The sequence below is a fragment of the Heteronotia binoei genome, chromosome 14, assembly GCF_032191835.1.
Source record: "Heteronotia binoei isolate CCM8104 ecotype False Entrance Well chromosome 14, APGP_CSIRO_Hbin_v1, whole genome shotgun sequence".
NCBI classification, from domain to species: Eukaryota; Metazoa; Chordata; class Lepidosauria; order Squamata; family Gekkonidae; genus Heteronotia; species Heteronotia binoei.
This window is the reverse complement of record NC_083236.1, coordinates 64,648,675-64,665,678: the sequence shown is the minus strand read 5'-3', so window position 1 is coordinate 64,665,678 and position 17,004 is coordinate 64,648,675. Positions and strand designations below refer to the sequence as shown.

Sequence of the window (17,004 nt, the reverse complement as noted above, 5' to 3'; positions counted from 1 at the left end):
CATTTTTCTCCAGAGGAGCTGATTCCTGTTGCCTGGAGGTCAGTTGTAACCGGCGTTCCCTCTAACCTGAGTTAGTGTGAGCTAGCTCACAGGGTTTTTTTAGTCCCCAGCTCAGACATTTTTGTCTCGGCTGAGGAAAAACGGCCCCAGAGCAATCTCATTTATGCGGTAGCTCACCACTTTAATGCTGGTAGCTCACGAAGTAGAATTTTTGCTCACAAGACTCCAAGCTCAGCTAGATTATTGGTTGTAATCCTGGAGGCTGGGCGTGCTATTAATGAGGCAGCTGCTTTTTCCGAATTACCTTTCTGATACTTTGTGTGTGTGTGTGTGTGTGTGTGTGTGTGCAGAGTAGCTTTTGGCTCAGTTCATAAACAAGAGCGCAGGTGCCACGGAGCTTTCTGGGAATGAAAAGAGTCTCCTTTGGATTTCACCTAGGTCCGTGGAGCCAGTTACACAAGCACATGGGGACAGAGAACAGACAGAGGGTTTTTTTTTAGCAGGAACGCCTTTGCATATTAGGCCATGCCCCCTGATGTAGCCAATCCTCTGAGACCTTACAGAAGGCCCTGTAAGAAGAGCCCTGTAAGCTCCAGGAGGATTGGCTACATCAAGGGGGTGTGGCCGAATATGCAAAGGAGCTGCTGCTACAAAAAAGCCCTGCCAACAACAGTAAAGGGGCCAAGCCCATGGAAGTATTTCCCAGCCTGGAGCTGGCAACCGGGGCTTTTTTTGTAGCAGGAGCTCCTTTGCCTATTAGGCCACACACCCCTGATTTAGCCAATCCTCCTGGAGCTTATAGTGGGCCTGTACGAAGAGCACTGTAAGCTCTTGGAGGATTGGTTACAGCAGGGTAGGGGTGTGGCCTAACATGCGAAGGAGTTCCTGCTATTAAAAAAAAAGCCCTAAGAGCAGGTACCTTGCCACACGGTGAGAGCAGGGAAAGAAAGAACCTTGACAGGTTTCAGGGTGAATCGGAGGCTTTGAGTCTTGTACTTGCCCTGCAAAGGAAGATGACGGCTGTCGTTGTAGAATCCCGCGGGATGTACCTGACAGGGCGTGAGGACAAGGGGGAGGGAATCGAACGTCAAAGCGAGCATATTTCCTGCTGGGATGTTTTGTCTTCCAAGTGCAAAGCGCCCACATGGTCAAAACGTCAAAGCACCTCCCACCTCTAAAAACTCGGATGAACACAATTGTATTGCATCCTGCTCGGTATGCCTGGTTGCCAATTCAGGGTTGGGAAATCCTTGGAGATGTGAGGGGGTGGGGGCAGGGGAGGGGCCTCAGCAGGGTATATTGCCATAGACTCCGCCCTTGACGGTACCCATTTTCTCCAGGTTTTCTCTCAGCTGTAAAGGCGGGAGGTCTCCAGGCCCCGTCTGGAGGCTGGCAACCCTATGAAACTGCAAGCCACCCGCCAGACAGCTCTGTTTCCCCACACTTCATGTCTTTTCTGTGGGGGGAACGGAGAGGAGAGAGAAATCAATAAGTGCCACAGTCGATGTCGCATCTGCGTCAAAGGCAGCAAATCAGTAACTTTCCAAAACTTTGCTTAGACATGCGTACCCGATCCTTTGTCAACAGGCATTTTACAAACAGCCATTGAGAGTTTGGGGCAGGGATTGCCCCTCTGCTCGGATGGGCCAGCGGTTGGAGGCAGAAGGGGGTGGGGGTGATGTGGCTGGAATCCCACCGATAACTTTGTTTGCGTCAGAAGCACATGCTCCGTCGCTTGTGGCCCATGGTGCTTGGGGTCAGATAAGGGCTCGACTCTGTTATTTGCATCTCATCTTTCCCTCACCCCCATTGTGGGGCTCAAGGCGAGGGACTCGTGCAGGGGTCATTTAGTAGGAAAAGAGGTGCCGGAGCTCATTAGCATAACTCATTTTCAGAAGAAGAAGAAGATATTGGATTTATATCCCGCCCTCCACTCCAAAGAGTCTCAGAGCGGCTCACAATCTCCTTTCCCTTCCTCACCCACAACAGACACCCTGTGAGGTAGATGAAGATATTGGATTTATATCCTGCCCTCCACTCCGAAGAGTCTCAGAGCAGCTCACAATCTCCTTTACCTTCCTCCCCCACAACAGACACCCTGTGAGGTAGATGAAGATATTGGATTTATATCCCACCCTCCACTCCGAAGAGTCTCAGAGCGGCTCACAATCTCCTTTCCCTTCCTCCCCCACAACAGACACCCTGCCATTCCAGCAGGTGCAAGTGGAGGAGTGGGGAATCAAACTCAGTTCTCCCAGATAAGAGTCTACACGCTTAACCACGACACCAAACTGGCTCTTTCAGCCACCCTTTCAAGGACAACCTCTGCCAGAGCTATGGCTGACCCAAGGCCATTCCAGCAGCTGCAAGTGGAGGTGTGGGGAATCAAACCCGGTTCTCCCAGATAAGAGTCCGCACACTTAACCACTACACCAAACTGTCGCTCCAGAAGTCATTTGCCTGTGCCACACACCCCTGACATCCCCCCTGAAGGTGGACTCAATTAGATCAGCTCAGCATCTACCTTAAAAGGCTTCTTGAATTATCATTGTCATCATAAAACCCGACTCCCATCATCCGTTTTAAATTACTTTCTCCTCTGTGACCACAGTGGCATGAGAAAGTTTCGGTTCTTTCCCCATTTTTTGGTGGGGGGAAACATTAGAAAGTTTGTCAAATCTTAGAAGTTCAGCAAAATTCTCACAGGGGGTTTGAGCAATGGAGCCCAGAAGCGTCTTTTTTTTCTTTTTCTTTTCTTTTTTTCTTTTTTTCTTTTGTAAGAAAGAAAGTGCACAGTGTACAGTTCCGCAGGGCCTGTAAGACGACCCTCTTCCGGCTAGCCTATACCTAGCTTGAGAATTTTAATGTAACTTGCCGGATTTCTTTTATATACAGTTGAAATATTTATTAATATTTATTGATAACCATGGTTTTATCTGTTTTTATCTGTTTTAAATGCTGATCCCTTTATATGTTTAAATACTGTAATTTTGTTGGATCTATCACTGGAAGCCGCCCTGAGCCACTTGTGGGAAGGGCGGGATATAAATCCCAAATAAATAAATAAAAAAAATTAAAAATACCCAAAATGAGGCCCGGACTTGTGTCTCGTAAGAAATCTCATTTTGCCCTCGTCATATCCTGGCCAGTCTGACTTCACCGAAGTGTTCAGGCTTGGAGATCTCCCAGAATTACAACAGATTTTCAGACAACGGAGATCTGTTCCCCGCGAGGAAATGAAGTAGAAGTGTTGAACCTGGGTTTCCCTTCTCCAAATCTGGGGCTGTAAGCTAGCCTCATTGGCCGGCTTGGAGAAAGCATTCGGTTCTGTGACATTCCTAAATAAACTGTTGACATCTTAGTGTACAAGTAATGACAAGGACCACAGTGTTCAAAGTGGGAAGAGGGCTGGGGTGGAGGGAAGACTCCCTTTTCTGTTTGCAAATGCGGCATCTTTGTTTGACTATTAGCTGAATGCTGCTGCCCTATTTTTTTGCAGACTTGTGGTCTGACAAAGGGTTGCCAACTTCCAGGAAGCATCTGGAAATCTCCCAGAATTACAACTAACTCCAGGGATCAGTTCACCTAGGGAAAAAATGGCAGCTTTGAAGGGTGGAGTCTATGTCATTGCAGCTTGCTGAGGTCACTCCACTCCCCAAAAACCACCCTATCCAGATGCCACTCCTAAAATGAAGGTTGCCAATCCCCAGGTGGGGCCTGGGGATTTGCAAGCAGTAGAACTGACCTCCAGACTATATAGATCAGTTCCCTTAGGTAAAATGGCTATTTTAGCGGGCAGGTTCTAGGGCACTATACTGCATTGAGGTCCTCTCCCAGGTTGTACCCCGAAATCTCCAGGGATTTCCTGACCTGGAGTTGGCAACCCTGATTGCTGAGCTCTTTTCAGGGGCCTAAAAGACCTGTGTCCCTCCTTAATAAAAATTACTTTGGAAACGGAGGACTTCTGAGGCTGGCATTTCCATTGGAGGAAAAGGAGGCCTGTGAAGTTTCTCTGCCCAGTGGAAGAATGGACATTTGAGTGGGACAAGGATTTTCCTACAAGCATTTGAGCGAGACAAGGATTTTTCTACAAGCGCTTTCTGTTTTTCAAGTGTGGGGTTTGGGCTATACAAAGCAGCTTTTTTGGACATTGAATGTTGATGTTTGTAGCACTTTACATAACTATGGATTGTGGCATTTATGGAGTAGTGTAAAAATTGTTGAATAAAATCTGACATGAGTTTCACAAATAGTATATAAATATTCAAGCATATATTTGTAAATTAGTGGCATTGTTGTTTAATCACAGTATTGCTTGTTAGGCAAATCTCCAGGTGGGGCTTGGGGATTTTCTGCCATTAGAACCGATCTCCAGACTGTAGAGATCAGCTCCCTTGGAGAAAATGACTATTTTAGAGGGCAGACTTTAGCCATGTTGGATCAGGCCAATGGCCCATCCCATCCATCACTCTGTGTCACACAGTGGCAAAAAAAACTCCCAGGTGCCATCAGGAGGTCCATCAGTGAGGCCAGGACACTAGAAGCCCTCGCACTGTGCCCCTCCAAGCACCAAGAATACAGAGCATCACTGCCCCAGACAGAGAGTTCCAACAATACGCTGTGGCTAATAGCCACTGATGGACCTCTGCTCCATACGGTTTATCCAATCCCGTCTTGAAGCTGGCTATGCTTGTAGCCACCACCACCTCCTGTGGCAGTGAATTCCACGTGTTAATCACACTATAGATGAAGAAGGACTTCCTTTTATCCGTTCTAACCCTATTGCTCAGCAATTCCATTGAATGCCCACGAGTTCTTGTATTGTGAGACAGGGAGAAAAGGACTTCTTTCTCTGATTCTCTATCCCATGCAGAATCTTGTAAACCTCTATCATGCCACCCCTCAGTCGACGTTTCTCCAAGCTGAGGAGCCCCAAGCGTTTTAACCAGGGGTAACCAAACTGCGACTCGGGAGCCACACGTGTCTCTTTCATACATATTGTGTGGCTCTTGAAGCCCCCGCTGTCTCATTGGCCAGCCTGGAGAAAGCATTCGTCTCTTTAAATTGGAGAAGAGAGTTAAAGTTAAAGTTGCATTCTTTCCACCTCTCCATCCCTCCCCCCATCAATTTTCCTTCCTTCCTTCCTTCCTTCCTTCCTTCCTTCCTTCCTTCCTTCCTTCCTTCCTTCCTTCCTTCCTTCCTTCCTTCCTTCCTTCCTTCCTTCCTTCCTTCCTTCCTTCCTTCCTTCCTTCCTTCCTTCCTTCCTTCCTTCCCTCCCTCCCTCCCTCCCTCCCTCCTTCCTTCCTTCCTTCCTTCCTTCCTTCCTTCCTTCCTTCCTTCCATCCATCCATCATGCGGCTCTCAAACATCTGATGTTTATTCTATGTGGCTCTTTTGTTCAGCAAGTTTGGTCACCCCTGGTTTTAACCTTCCGTCGTACTTCAAACTTTAAGGGCACTATACCGCACTGAGTTATTTTCCCAGGCTCTACCCCCCCCACCCCCCGCAAACATCCAGGAATTTCCGAACCTGGAGTTGGCAACCCTGATTGCTGACCTCTTTCCAGTGGCCTGAAAACCCTGAGCAGGAACGAAGCCAGCTCCACATAGGCATGACTCAGCAGTGCCCTCGTAAAGGGAGCTGCCAAGGAATCTGCCGATGTGGCGTTTCAGCATGACTCATCGACAAGCTCGCCCCGCGGCCGTGGTCAGCTGCCGGTTCCAAAGCCAATATTTGAGCACACCCAGGATTCAGGTGCAGGGAGATGCTGCCTACCTTCCTTCTTCATTCCTGCTCGGAAGCATTTCTTGAGCCTGCAGTACCGACACTGGTTCCTTTTGTCCTTGTCTATCACGCACTGCCGGCTGAACCTGGGGAAAAGACAGAGGTGTGAAGCCTTAAACCCTCCCCCAGGATGATTCAAACAGAGCAACGTAGAGCTGGAAGGGATGCCAAGGGTCAGCGAATCCTAGGGTTGCCAAGTCCAATTCAAGAAATATCTGGGGAATTTGGGGGGTGAGCCAGGAGACTTTGGGGGTGGAGCCAGGAGACATTAGGGGTCGGGCCAAGATCAAGGCTGTGACAAGCATCATTGAACTCCAAAGGGAGTTCTGGCCCTCACATTTAAAGGGACGGCACACCTTTTCAATGCCTTCCTTCCGTAGGAAATAATGAAGGATAGGGGCACCTTCTTTGAGGGCTCACAGAATTGGACCCCCTGGTCCAATCTTTTTGAAACTTGGGGGGGTATTTTGGGGAGAGGCACTAGATGCTATACTGAAAATGTGGTGCCTCTACCCCAAAAACCAGAGACAGGGCCTTTTCTACAATGGCCCCCACATGGTGGAACCAGCTGCCGGAAGAGGTGAGGGCCCTGAGAGATCTTACTCAGTTCCGCAGGGCCTGTAAGACAACCCTCTTCCGGTTAGCTTATGCCGACTAGATAAATGTAGCTTATCAGATTTTAGTGAAATATACTGGATAGTTTTAATGTTAAGATTTTAAGGTTTTTAGGGGTTTTTTAAAATGTTTTGACTTTAAATGTATTAACGTTGTACCTTGTTTATTGTTTTGTCGTTGTTGTGAGCCGCCCTGAGCCACTTTGTGGGAAGGGCGGGATATAAATTATAGAATAAATAAATAAAAACAGCCCCCCCCCAGAGCTCCAGATACCCGCAGATCAATTCTCCATGATTTTCTATGGGAATAAATCTCCATAGGGAATAATAGAGTTCCCAGCAGACATTTCCCTCCCCTCCCCCCGCTTTCTGATGACCCTGAAGCGGGGGGAGGGTCCCCAAACCAGGGGATCCCCTGTTCCCACCTGGGGATTGGCAACCCTAGCGAGTCCAACCCCCTGCACAATACAGACTAGCTTTATTTATATTCAGGCCTTGAATTCAGCAGGAGCTCGCAGGAGCACAGCTCCTGAGCCTTTCTGAAAGCCCCCTCCCCTCCTACCTTGTCCATTAACTAGTAGGTGCAGCTGCATAACTAGGGTTGCCAAGTCCACTTTAAGAAATATCTGGGGACTCTGGGGGTGGAGCAAGGAGACATTAGGGGTGGAGCCAAGATCAAGGCTGTGACAAGCATAATTGAACTCCAAAGGGAGTTCTGGCCATCACATTAGGGTTGCCAAGTCCAATCAAAGAAAAATCTAGGGGCTTTGGGGGCGGAGCCAGGAGTCTTTGGGGTTGGAGCCAGGAGACATTGGGGTGGAGCCAGGAACAAGGATGTGACAAGCATAGTTGAACTCCAAGGGAGTTCTGGCCATCACATTTAAAGGGACAGCACACCTTTTTAAATGCCTTTATTCCATAGGAAATAATTAAGGATAGGGGCACCATTTTTGGGGCTCATAGAATTGGACCCCCTGGTCCAATCGTTTTGAAACTTGGGGGGTATTTTGAGGAGAGGCACTAGATGCTGTACTGAAAATCTGGTGCCTCTACCTCAAAAAATAGCCCCCCCAGAGCCCCCAATACCCACGGATCAATTCCCTATTATTCCCTATGGGAATCGTTCTCCATAGGGAATAATAGAGTGCCTAGTAGACATTTCCCTCCCCCTCCACGCTTTCTAAAGGGGGGGAGGGCCTCCAAACCAGGGAATCCCCTGCCCCCTCCCTCTCACACACACACAAATACTTACTAGATCTTCTTCCGGAGAACTCTACTTGCTGTGAAAACGAAAGGAAAAAAAGGGGGGGCTGTTCTCTGAAGCCCTTCCTGCCCAGCCTTAAAGGGGCACACATTTTACAAACGACTCAGGAGCTCTACAACAATATGAAGCCTACACGTATGTTCTCCACCCCCCACCCCCCCTCCCCGCTTCCCGATTTTTAAAGAGCGGGAGATGAGGCTGCAAACCCAGGAGTCCCCCAGCAGGGCGGGGGGGGGGGGGGGTTGGGAAGCCTACATCACATCTAAAGGGACAGCACACCTTTTCAATGCCTTCCTTCCATTGGAAAAAATGAAGGATAGGGGCACCTTCCTTTGGGGCTCATAGAATTGGACCCCCTGGTCCAATCGTTTTGAAACTTGGGGGATATTTTAGGGAGAGGCATTAGATGCTGTACTGAAAATTTGGTGCCTCTACCTCAAAAATCAGCCCCCCCCCCAGAGCCCCAGATACCCGCGGATCAATTTGCCATTATTTTCTATGGGAATAAATCTCCATAGGGGATAAGAGTTCTCAGCAGACATTTCCCTCCCCTCCCCCCCACTTTCTGACGACCCTGAAGCGGGGGGAGGGCCTCCAAACCGGGGGATCCCCTGCCCCCACCTGGGGATTGGCAACCCTATGCAAAACAATCCCTGGATTAGGAGAGCGGGCAGCCAGCCAGCGACCAGGAACTTTGCCACACCCCCAGTAGCCCTTATTAACCCACGGAGAAGCCCGCACCACCCTTTTTCCACCTTATCTGATTTCAGACTGCTGGTGGCTTGCTGGCCTTTTGACTGGGGGGGCAGCCAAGGAGAACCCCAGACGAGTGAGGCCTGCTTGGGCTGGCTGGATCGCTAGCCAGGCAAAGCAGGCCTCGCTTGCCCGGGACTCTCCTTTCTTGTGTTGGGTTGCTTTTGGCTGTTGGGGTATGTGTGGCATATGCTAATGAGTTATGCTAGTGAGCTCCACCACCTATTTTTCTACAAAACAACCCCTGATTATTTATTTAGGCAACTTACAGTCCGCCTTTTCCCAAGGACGGGCTCAGGGTGAATAACATAGTAAAAACAATATAAAACATACAGTTAAAGGAGAACCAGTTCGGTTGCTTCTCTTATGTTCTTCTGTGACACAGAGTGTTGGACTGGATGGGCCACTGGCCTGATCCAACGTGGCTTCTCTTATGTTCTTCTGTGACACAGAGTGCTGGACTGGATGGGCCACTGGCCTGACCCAACGTGGCTTCTCTTATGTTCTTCTGTGACACAGAGTGTTGGATTGGATGGGCCACTGGCCTGATCCAACGTGGCTTCTCTTATGTTCTTCTGTTGATGTTTTTTATTTATGATTTATATCCCGCCCTTCCCACCAAGATGGCTCAGGGCGGCTCACAACACATGGAATCCATCATAACAAAATTAAGTTTAGGCATTTACACAATTAAAACATTAAAATATAAAAACATTAAAACAAAACAAAGCATTAAAACATCCAGATGGGCTACTGGCCTGACCCAACACGGCTTCTCTTATGTTCTTCTGTGACACAGTGTTGGACTGGATGGGCCACTGGCCTGACCCAACGTGGCTTCTCTTATGTTCTTTTGTGACAAAGAGTGTTGGACTGGATGGGCCACTGGCCTGATCCACCGTGGCTTCTCTTATGTTCTTATGTGACAGAGTGTTGGACTGGATGGGCCATTGGCCTGATCCAACATGGCTTCTCTTATGTTCTTCTGTGACACAGAGTGTTTGACTGGATGGGCCACTGGCCTGATCCAATGTTGCTTCTCTTATGTTCTTCTGTGACACAGAGTGCTGGACTGGATGGGCCACTGGCCTGACCCAACGTGGTTTCTCTTATGTTCTTCTGTGACACAGAGTGTTGGATTGGATGGGCCACTGGCCTGATCCAACGTGGCTTCTCTTATGTTCTTCTGTGACACAGAGTGCTGGACTGGATGGGCCACTGGCCTGACCCAATGTGGCTTCTCTTATGTTCTTCTGTGACACAGAGTGTTGGATTGGATGGGCCACTGGCCTGACCCAACATGGCTTCTCTTATGTTCTTCTGTGACACAGAGTGTTGGATTGGATGGGCCACTGGCCTGATCCAATATGGCTTCTCTTATGTTCTTCTGTGACACAGAGTGTTGGAATGGATGGGCCACTGGCCTGATCCAATATGGCTTCTCTTATGTTCTTCTGTGACACAGAGTGTTGGACTGGAGGGGCCACTGGCCTGACCCAACATGGCTTCTCTTATCTTCTTCTGTGACACAGAGTGTTGGACTGGAGGGGCCACTGGCCTGACCCAACATGGCTTCTCTTATGTTCTTCTGTGACACAGAGTGTTGGACTGGAGGGGCCACTGGCCTGACCCAACGTGGCTTCTCTTATGTTCTTATGTGACACAGAGTGTTGGATTGGATGGGCCACTGGCCTGATCCAACGTGGCTTCTCTTATGTTCTTCTGTTGTTGTTGTTTTTTATTTATGATTTATATCCCGCCCTTCCCACCAAGATGGCTCAGGGCGGCTCACAACACATGGAATCCATCATAACAAAATTAAGTTTAGGCATTTACACAATTAAAACATTTAAAATATAAAAACATTAAAACAAAGCAAAGCATTAAAACATCCAGATGGGCTACTGGCCTGACCCAACACGGCTTCTCTTATGTTCTTCTGGGACACAGAGTGTTGGACTGGATGGGCCACTGGCCTGATCCAACAGGGCTTCTCTTATGTCTGTGACACGGAGTGTTGGACTGGATGGGCCACTGGCCTGACCCAACTTGGCTTCTCTTATGTTCTTCTGTGACACAGAGTGTTGGACAGGATGGGCCATTGGCCTGACCCAACAGGGCTTCTCTTATGTTCTTCTGTGACACAGAGTGTTGGACTGGATGGGCCACTGGCCTGACCCAACATGGCTTCTCTTATGTTCTTCTGTGACACAGAGTGTTGGACTGGATGGGGCACTGGCGTGATCCAACGTGGCTTCTCTTATGTTCTTCTGTGACACAGAGTGGTGGACTGGATGGGCCACTGGCCTGACCCAACAGGGCTTCTCTTATGTTCTTCTGTGACACAGAGTGTTGGACTGGAGGGGCCACTGGCCTGACCCAACAGGGCTTCTCTTATGTTCTTATGTGGCACAGAGTGTTGGACTGGATGGGCCACTGGCCTGATCCAACATGGCCTCTCTTTTGTTCTTCTGTGACACAGAGTGTTGGACTGGATCGGCCATTGGCCTGATCCAACATGGCTTCTCTTATGTTCTTCTGTGACACAGAGTGTTTGACTGGATGGGCCACTGGCCTGACCCAACAGGGCTTCTCTTATGTTCTCCTGTGACACAGAGTGTTGGACTGGATGGGCCACTGGCCTGATCCAACATGGCTTCTCTTAGGTTCTTCTGTGACACAGAGTGTTGGACTGGATGGGCCATTGGCCTGATTTTACATGGCTTCTTTTATGTTCTTCTGTGGCACAGAGTGTTGGACTGGATGGGGCACTGGCGTGATCCAACGTGGCTTCTCTTATGTTCTTCTGTGACACAGAGTGTTGGACTGGATGGGCCATTGGCCTGATCCAACATTGCTTCTCTTATGTTCTTCTGGGACACAGAGTGTTGGACTGGATGGGTCACTGGCCTGATCCAACATGGCTTCTCTTATGTTCTTCTGGGACACAGAGTGTTGGACTGGATGGGCCATTGGCCTGATCCAACATGGCTTCTCTTATGTTCTTCTGGGACACAGAGTGTTGGACTGGATGGGTCACTGGCCTGATCCAACGTGGCTTCTCTTATGTTCTTCTGTGACACAGAGTGTTGGACTGGATGGGCCATTGGCCTGATCCAACATTGCTTCTCTTATGTTCTTATGTGACACAGAGTGTTGGACTGGATGGCCCAGCAGCCTGATACAACATGGCTTCTCTTATGCTCTTCTGTGACTTGCAGGCCATGCCCCCTGATTGGAGCCAGGAGAGCACCATGCACTACAGCAGCAAAATCAGCAGGTAGGGAGGAGGAAGACGGAGGAGAAGGAGGCAGAGGAAGCCACATGGAATGGGCGGGGGGGGGGGGTGGATAGAGCTGCTGGCTGCAAGATGCCAGGATGGGGGAGAGGGAGGTGGAAGAAAACCTCCCGGCTTGCATGCAACATGCAGTCCCTTCTCTTGTCTCCGAAGTTTTAGGGTTGTCTGCCTTGGTCACTTTCAGAGCCTCCAGTTTTTGCCCCTACCCAGCAGTGGATTTGAAAGGGTGCCCCCTGACTTTTTAAAAAAGCTCCCGCACTTTTAAAATCCTGGCTACGGCCCCGCCGACACCCCTGCTCTAAGCAGTAGCTGGAGATCTCCCACTATTACAATTCATCTCCAGGCAGCAGAGCTCTCTTCCCCTGGAGAAAATGGCTGCTTTGGAAGGTGAACTCTATGACATTTTACCCTCTGGAAGTCCCCCTTCTCCCCAAACTTCCTCCTCCCCAGGCTCTAGAAATCTCCAGAAATTTGCCAAAACAGAGTTGGCAACCTTATGCATAGTAGGGTTGCCAATCCCCAGGTGGGGGCAGGGGATCCCCCGGTTTGGAGGCCCTCCCCCCGCTTCAGGGTCATCAGAAAGCGGGGGGAGGGGAGGGAAATGTCTGCTGGGAACTCTGTTATTCCCTATAGAGATTTATCCCCATAGAAAATCATGGAGAATTGATCCGCGGGTATCTGGGGCTCTAGGGGGGGGGCTGTTTTTTGAGGTAGAGATACCAATTTTTCAGTATAGCATCTAGTGCCTCTCCCCAAAATCCCCCCCAACTTTCGAAAAGATTGGACCAGGGGGTCCAATTCTATGAGCCCCAAAAGAAGGTGCCCTTATCCTTCATTATTTCCTATGGAAGGAAAGCTTTGAAAAGGTGTGCTGTCGCTTTAAATGTGAGGGCCAGAACTCCCTTTGGAGTTCAATTATGCTTGTCACAGCCTTGATCTTGGCTCCACCCCAATGTCTCCTGGCTCCACCCCCAAAGTCTCCTGGCTCCACCCCCAAAGTCTCCAGATATTCCTTCAATTGGACTTGGCAACTCTAACGCCTAGGGATGGCTGCAGAAAATGCTTGGCACGTTGTGCCCGATCGAGCCGCAGAATCCCCAGCGCCCTCTTCGCACCGCAGTCACCTGCATGAGTAGACGTGATTCTTACGGACGCTCCTTCGGAAGAATCCTTTGCAGCCGTCGCAGCTGGCAGCGCCGTAATGTTTCCCGGTGGCGCGGTCCCCGCAGATGGCGCACAGCGTGCTAATCTCATTCCCGAGCAGGGTGCCATTGATCGACTCTGATGCGATGGCGGCTTCTGCACGAACAAAATGGAGTCAGTTGAACTTCCTGGTAAAGAGGGAGCGTGTAATGACGCTGGAAAGATGGCAAGGAAGCAGGGCTTTTTTGAGCAGGAAGGCCCAGGAGCACAGTTCGGCTGGCTTGGCATCGGAGTGTGTGGCCTGATATGCAAATGAGCTCCTGTAAGCTTCTGCTACAAAAAAAGCCCCGACTGCCACTTTATAGCACTTTCCATCGCCGTTTCAGACACCCTGTGAGGTGGGTGGGGCTGAGAGAGCTCTCACAGCTGCTGAACTTTCAAGGACAACTCCTATTAGAGCTGTGGCTGACCCAAGGCCATTCCAGCAGGTGAATGTGGAGGAGTGGGGAATCAAACCCGGTTCTCCCAGATAAGATAATAGCACATTTAACCGCTACACCAAACTGGAAGCTGTGACCCCCAAAATCATTCACAATCTTTGGAAGGAAGTACATTGCTATGACAAATCTTAGTAGTAGGGTTGCCAATCCCCAGGTGGGGGCAGGGGATCCCCCGGTTTGGAGGCCCTTCCCCCCGCTTCAGGGTCGTCAGAAAGCGGGGGGAGGGGAGGGAAATGTCTGCTGGGAACTCTGTTATTCCTAGGGAGATTTATTCCCATAGAAAATCATGCAGAATTGATCCGCGGGTAACTGGGGCTCTGGGGGGGGCTGTTTTTTGAGGTAGAGGCACCAAATTTTCAGTATAGCATCTAGTGCCTCTCCCCAAAATACCCCCCAAGTTTCAAAAGATTGGACCAGGGGGTCCAATTCTATGAGCCCCAAAAGAAGGTGCCCCTATCCTTCATTATTTCCTATGGAAGGAAGGCATTGAAAAGGTGTGCCGTCCCTTTCAATGTGAGGGCCAGAACTCCCTTTGGAGTTCAATTATGCTTGTCACAGCCTTGATCTTGGCTCCACCCCTAATGTCTCCTGGCTCCACCCCCAAAGTCTCCTGGCTCCACCCCCAAAGTCTCCTGGCTCCACCCCCAAAGTCCCCAGATATTTCTTGAGTTGGACTTGGCAACCCTACTTAGAAGTTTGTGCCAGACCTCTCCAGTTCTAGCCAGAGACCAACAAGGGTAAGATGCCATCTATGAAACTGGGTTCTGTTTGGGGCAGGGCTTCTTTTGTACCAGGAACTCCTTCGCATATTAGGCTGCACGCACCCTGATATGACCAATCCTTCTGGAGCTTACAGGGTTCTCGTTACAGGGCCTACTACAAGCTCCAGGAGAATTGGCTACATCAGGGGTGTGTGGCCTAATATATAAAGGAGTTCCTGCTACAAAAAAAAAAGCGCCCTGGTTTGGGGTAATTTGGGGGATAGGCAAAAGAATTCCTAGATTTAAACTTCCTCCTAAAAACTGGGAGTATTTGTGATCAGAATCTCCTGGCAGAAAAACGCTCCTCTCCGTCCAAAATCTACACACGTTTTGGCTGGGATGAACGCACCATGTGTAGCTTGAGAATTTACAACCTAATTTTGTAGAATATAAATTTGTCCTTCCAACTCCATCACGCTTTGAGGAAGTGCGTCTATTGTTGCTTTTTGGTATATACAATCCCCGGTCCTTCAATGAAAATATATTATGGATAGCTAACATTCGGCACGATGGGCTTTGTTCCTTCTATTGCTTAGTGGAAGGTTGCAAAATTGTTTTCAATACAGATGGCTCATTGTTATTGCATAAGACAGGGCTTTTTTGTGGCAGGAACTCCTTTGCATATTAGGCCACACACCCCTGATGTAGCCAATCCTTCTGGAGCTTACAGGGTTCTCGTTACAGGGCCTACTACAAGCTCAGGAGAATTGGCTACATCAGGGAAGAAGGAGAAGAAGAATTGCAGATTTACACCCCACCCTTCACTCTGAATCAGAGACTCAAAGCAGCTTACAATCTCCCATATCTTCTCCCCCCACAACAGACACACTGTGAGGTGGGTGGGGCTGAGAGAGCTCTCACAGAAGCTGCCCTTTCAAGGACAACTCCTGCAAGAGCTGTGGCTGACCCAAGGCCATGCTAGCAGGTGCAAGTGGAGGAGTGGGGAATCAAACCCGGTTCTCCCAGATAAGAGTCCGCACACTTAACCACTACACCAAACTGGCTCTCCAGACATTGCCTCGAGGCGTGGCCTAATATGCAAAGGAGTTCCTGCTACCAAAAAAACCCTGGTTTAAGATGTACACAGGGCCATTAGAATACAGGGACAGGCTGTGACTCCATGGGAGAAAAGAATCTTTTCAGGTGCAAGAGCCCGGGCCCAGTCCCCATAATCTCCGGCTAACCAGTGAAAGGAAAGTCAGAGAACATTTTCAGCGTGGCAAGATTGGCCCAAGTGCAGAGTGGAGAGCCAGCTGTGGTGTAGCAATGAAGAGCGACAGACTCTAATCTGGGAGGACTGGGTTGGATTCCCCACTCCTCCTTCACATATAGCCAGCTGGGTGACCCTGGGTTAGGCTTCCCAATCCCCAGGTCCCAGAGGGGGATCCCCTGGTTTTACAGGCTTCCCCCCTTCCCCAGCCAGCTGGCCGGCGGGGGAAGCCCCTCCCCCATAGCCATCATGCACCTCCATGAATGATTCCCATAGGGAATTATGGGGAATTGATCAGCGGGTATCAGGGGCTCTGGGGGGGCTGCTTTTTGAGATATAGGCACCAAATTTTCAGTATAGCATCTAGTGCCTCTCCCCAAAATACCTCCCAAGTTTCAAAAAGACTGAACCAGGGGGTCCAATTCTATGAGCCCCAAAAGAAGGTGCCCCTATCCTTCATTATTTCCTATGGAAGGAAGGCATTTAAAAAGATGTGCAGTCCCTTTAAATGTGATGGCCAGAACTCTCTTGAAGTTCAATTATGCTTGTCACACCCTTGCTTTTGGCTCCGTCCCGATGTCTCCTGGCTCCACCCCCAAAGTCTCCTGGCTCCACCCCCAAAGTCCCCAGATATTTCTTGAATTGGACTTGGCAACCCTACCCTGGGTCGGTCACAGTTCTCTCCGAGAACCGTAACTGGGTTGTCGTATAAACAAAATAAGAACAGTGTTGAACATTTTCAGAGTTGTTGGACTACATTATTAAACACAGGTTTTGTTCTTTTAGCCTCCAGGTGATGGCTACAGATCTCCTGGGATCTGTAGCCAGGTGATAGAGATCAATTCACCTGGAAAGAAAATGGCTGCTTTGGAAGGTGGACAATATTGCATTGTGCTCCATTATACTCCCCTCCCCCAACCCCCCTCCCCCCAATCCCTATGTGTTTCCACACCTAGAGCAGGCAACCTTATTTGTGTTCATTCATCTGGTCAGTGGGAGAAAATTAAATTGGGGCCATGGTATGGATAAACATATGGAGCAGAGGTCCATCAATGGCTGTTAGCCACAGTGTATTGTTGGAACTCTCTGTCTGGGGCAAGTGATGCTCTGTATTCTAAGTGCTTGGCGGGGGGCAACAGTGGGAGGGCTTCTAATGTCCTGGCCCCACTGGTAGACCTCCTGATGGCCCCTGGTTTTTTGGCCACTGTGCGACACAGAGGCTGTGATCACACCCACTAAATAATGCCCTTTCAATCCACTTTCCAACTGGATTTTGCCAGTTCACACAGTAAAATGCAGTTGGAAAGTGGATTGAAAGTGCATTGTTTAGCGTGCGTGATCACAGCCAGAGTATTGGACTAGATGGGCCATTGGCCTGATCCAACCTGGCTTCTCTTATGTTCTTCTGTGACACAGAGTGTTGGAATGGATAGGCCATTGGCCTGATCCAACATGGCTTCTCTTATGTTCTTCTGTGACACAGAGTGTTGGACTGGAGGGGCCATTGGTCTGATCCAACATGGCTTCTCTTATGTTCTTCTGTGACACAGAGTGTTGGAATGGATGGGCCATTGGCCTGATCCAACATGGCTTCTCTTATGTTTTTCTGTGACAGAGAGTGTTGGACTGGATGGGCCATTGGCCTGATCCAACATGGCTTCTCTTATGTTTTTCTGT

General features: G+C 49.4%; 1 protein-coding gene across 1 annotated transcript in view; it reads right to left on the bottom strand.

Annotated features, from left to right (window-relative positions):
• LOC132582626 (hepatocyte nuclear factor 4-beta-like) overlaps positions 1-17,004 on the bottom strand; it is a 42,496-nt gene that overhangs the window by 17,218 nt on the left and 8,274 nt on the right. Inside the window, exons 2-3 of the mRNA XM_060254286.1 lie at positions 12,838-13,009; positions 5,776-5,870 (exon numbers count right to left, since the gene is read on the bottom strand). Coding sequence (XP_060110269.1) covers positions 5,776-5,870; positions 12,838-13,009 — 267 coding nt within the window. The remainder of the gene's footprint in view (positions 1-5,775; positions 5,871-12,837; positions 13,010-17,004) is intronic.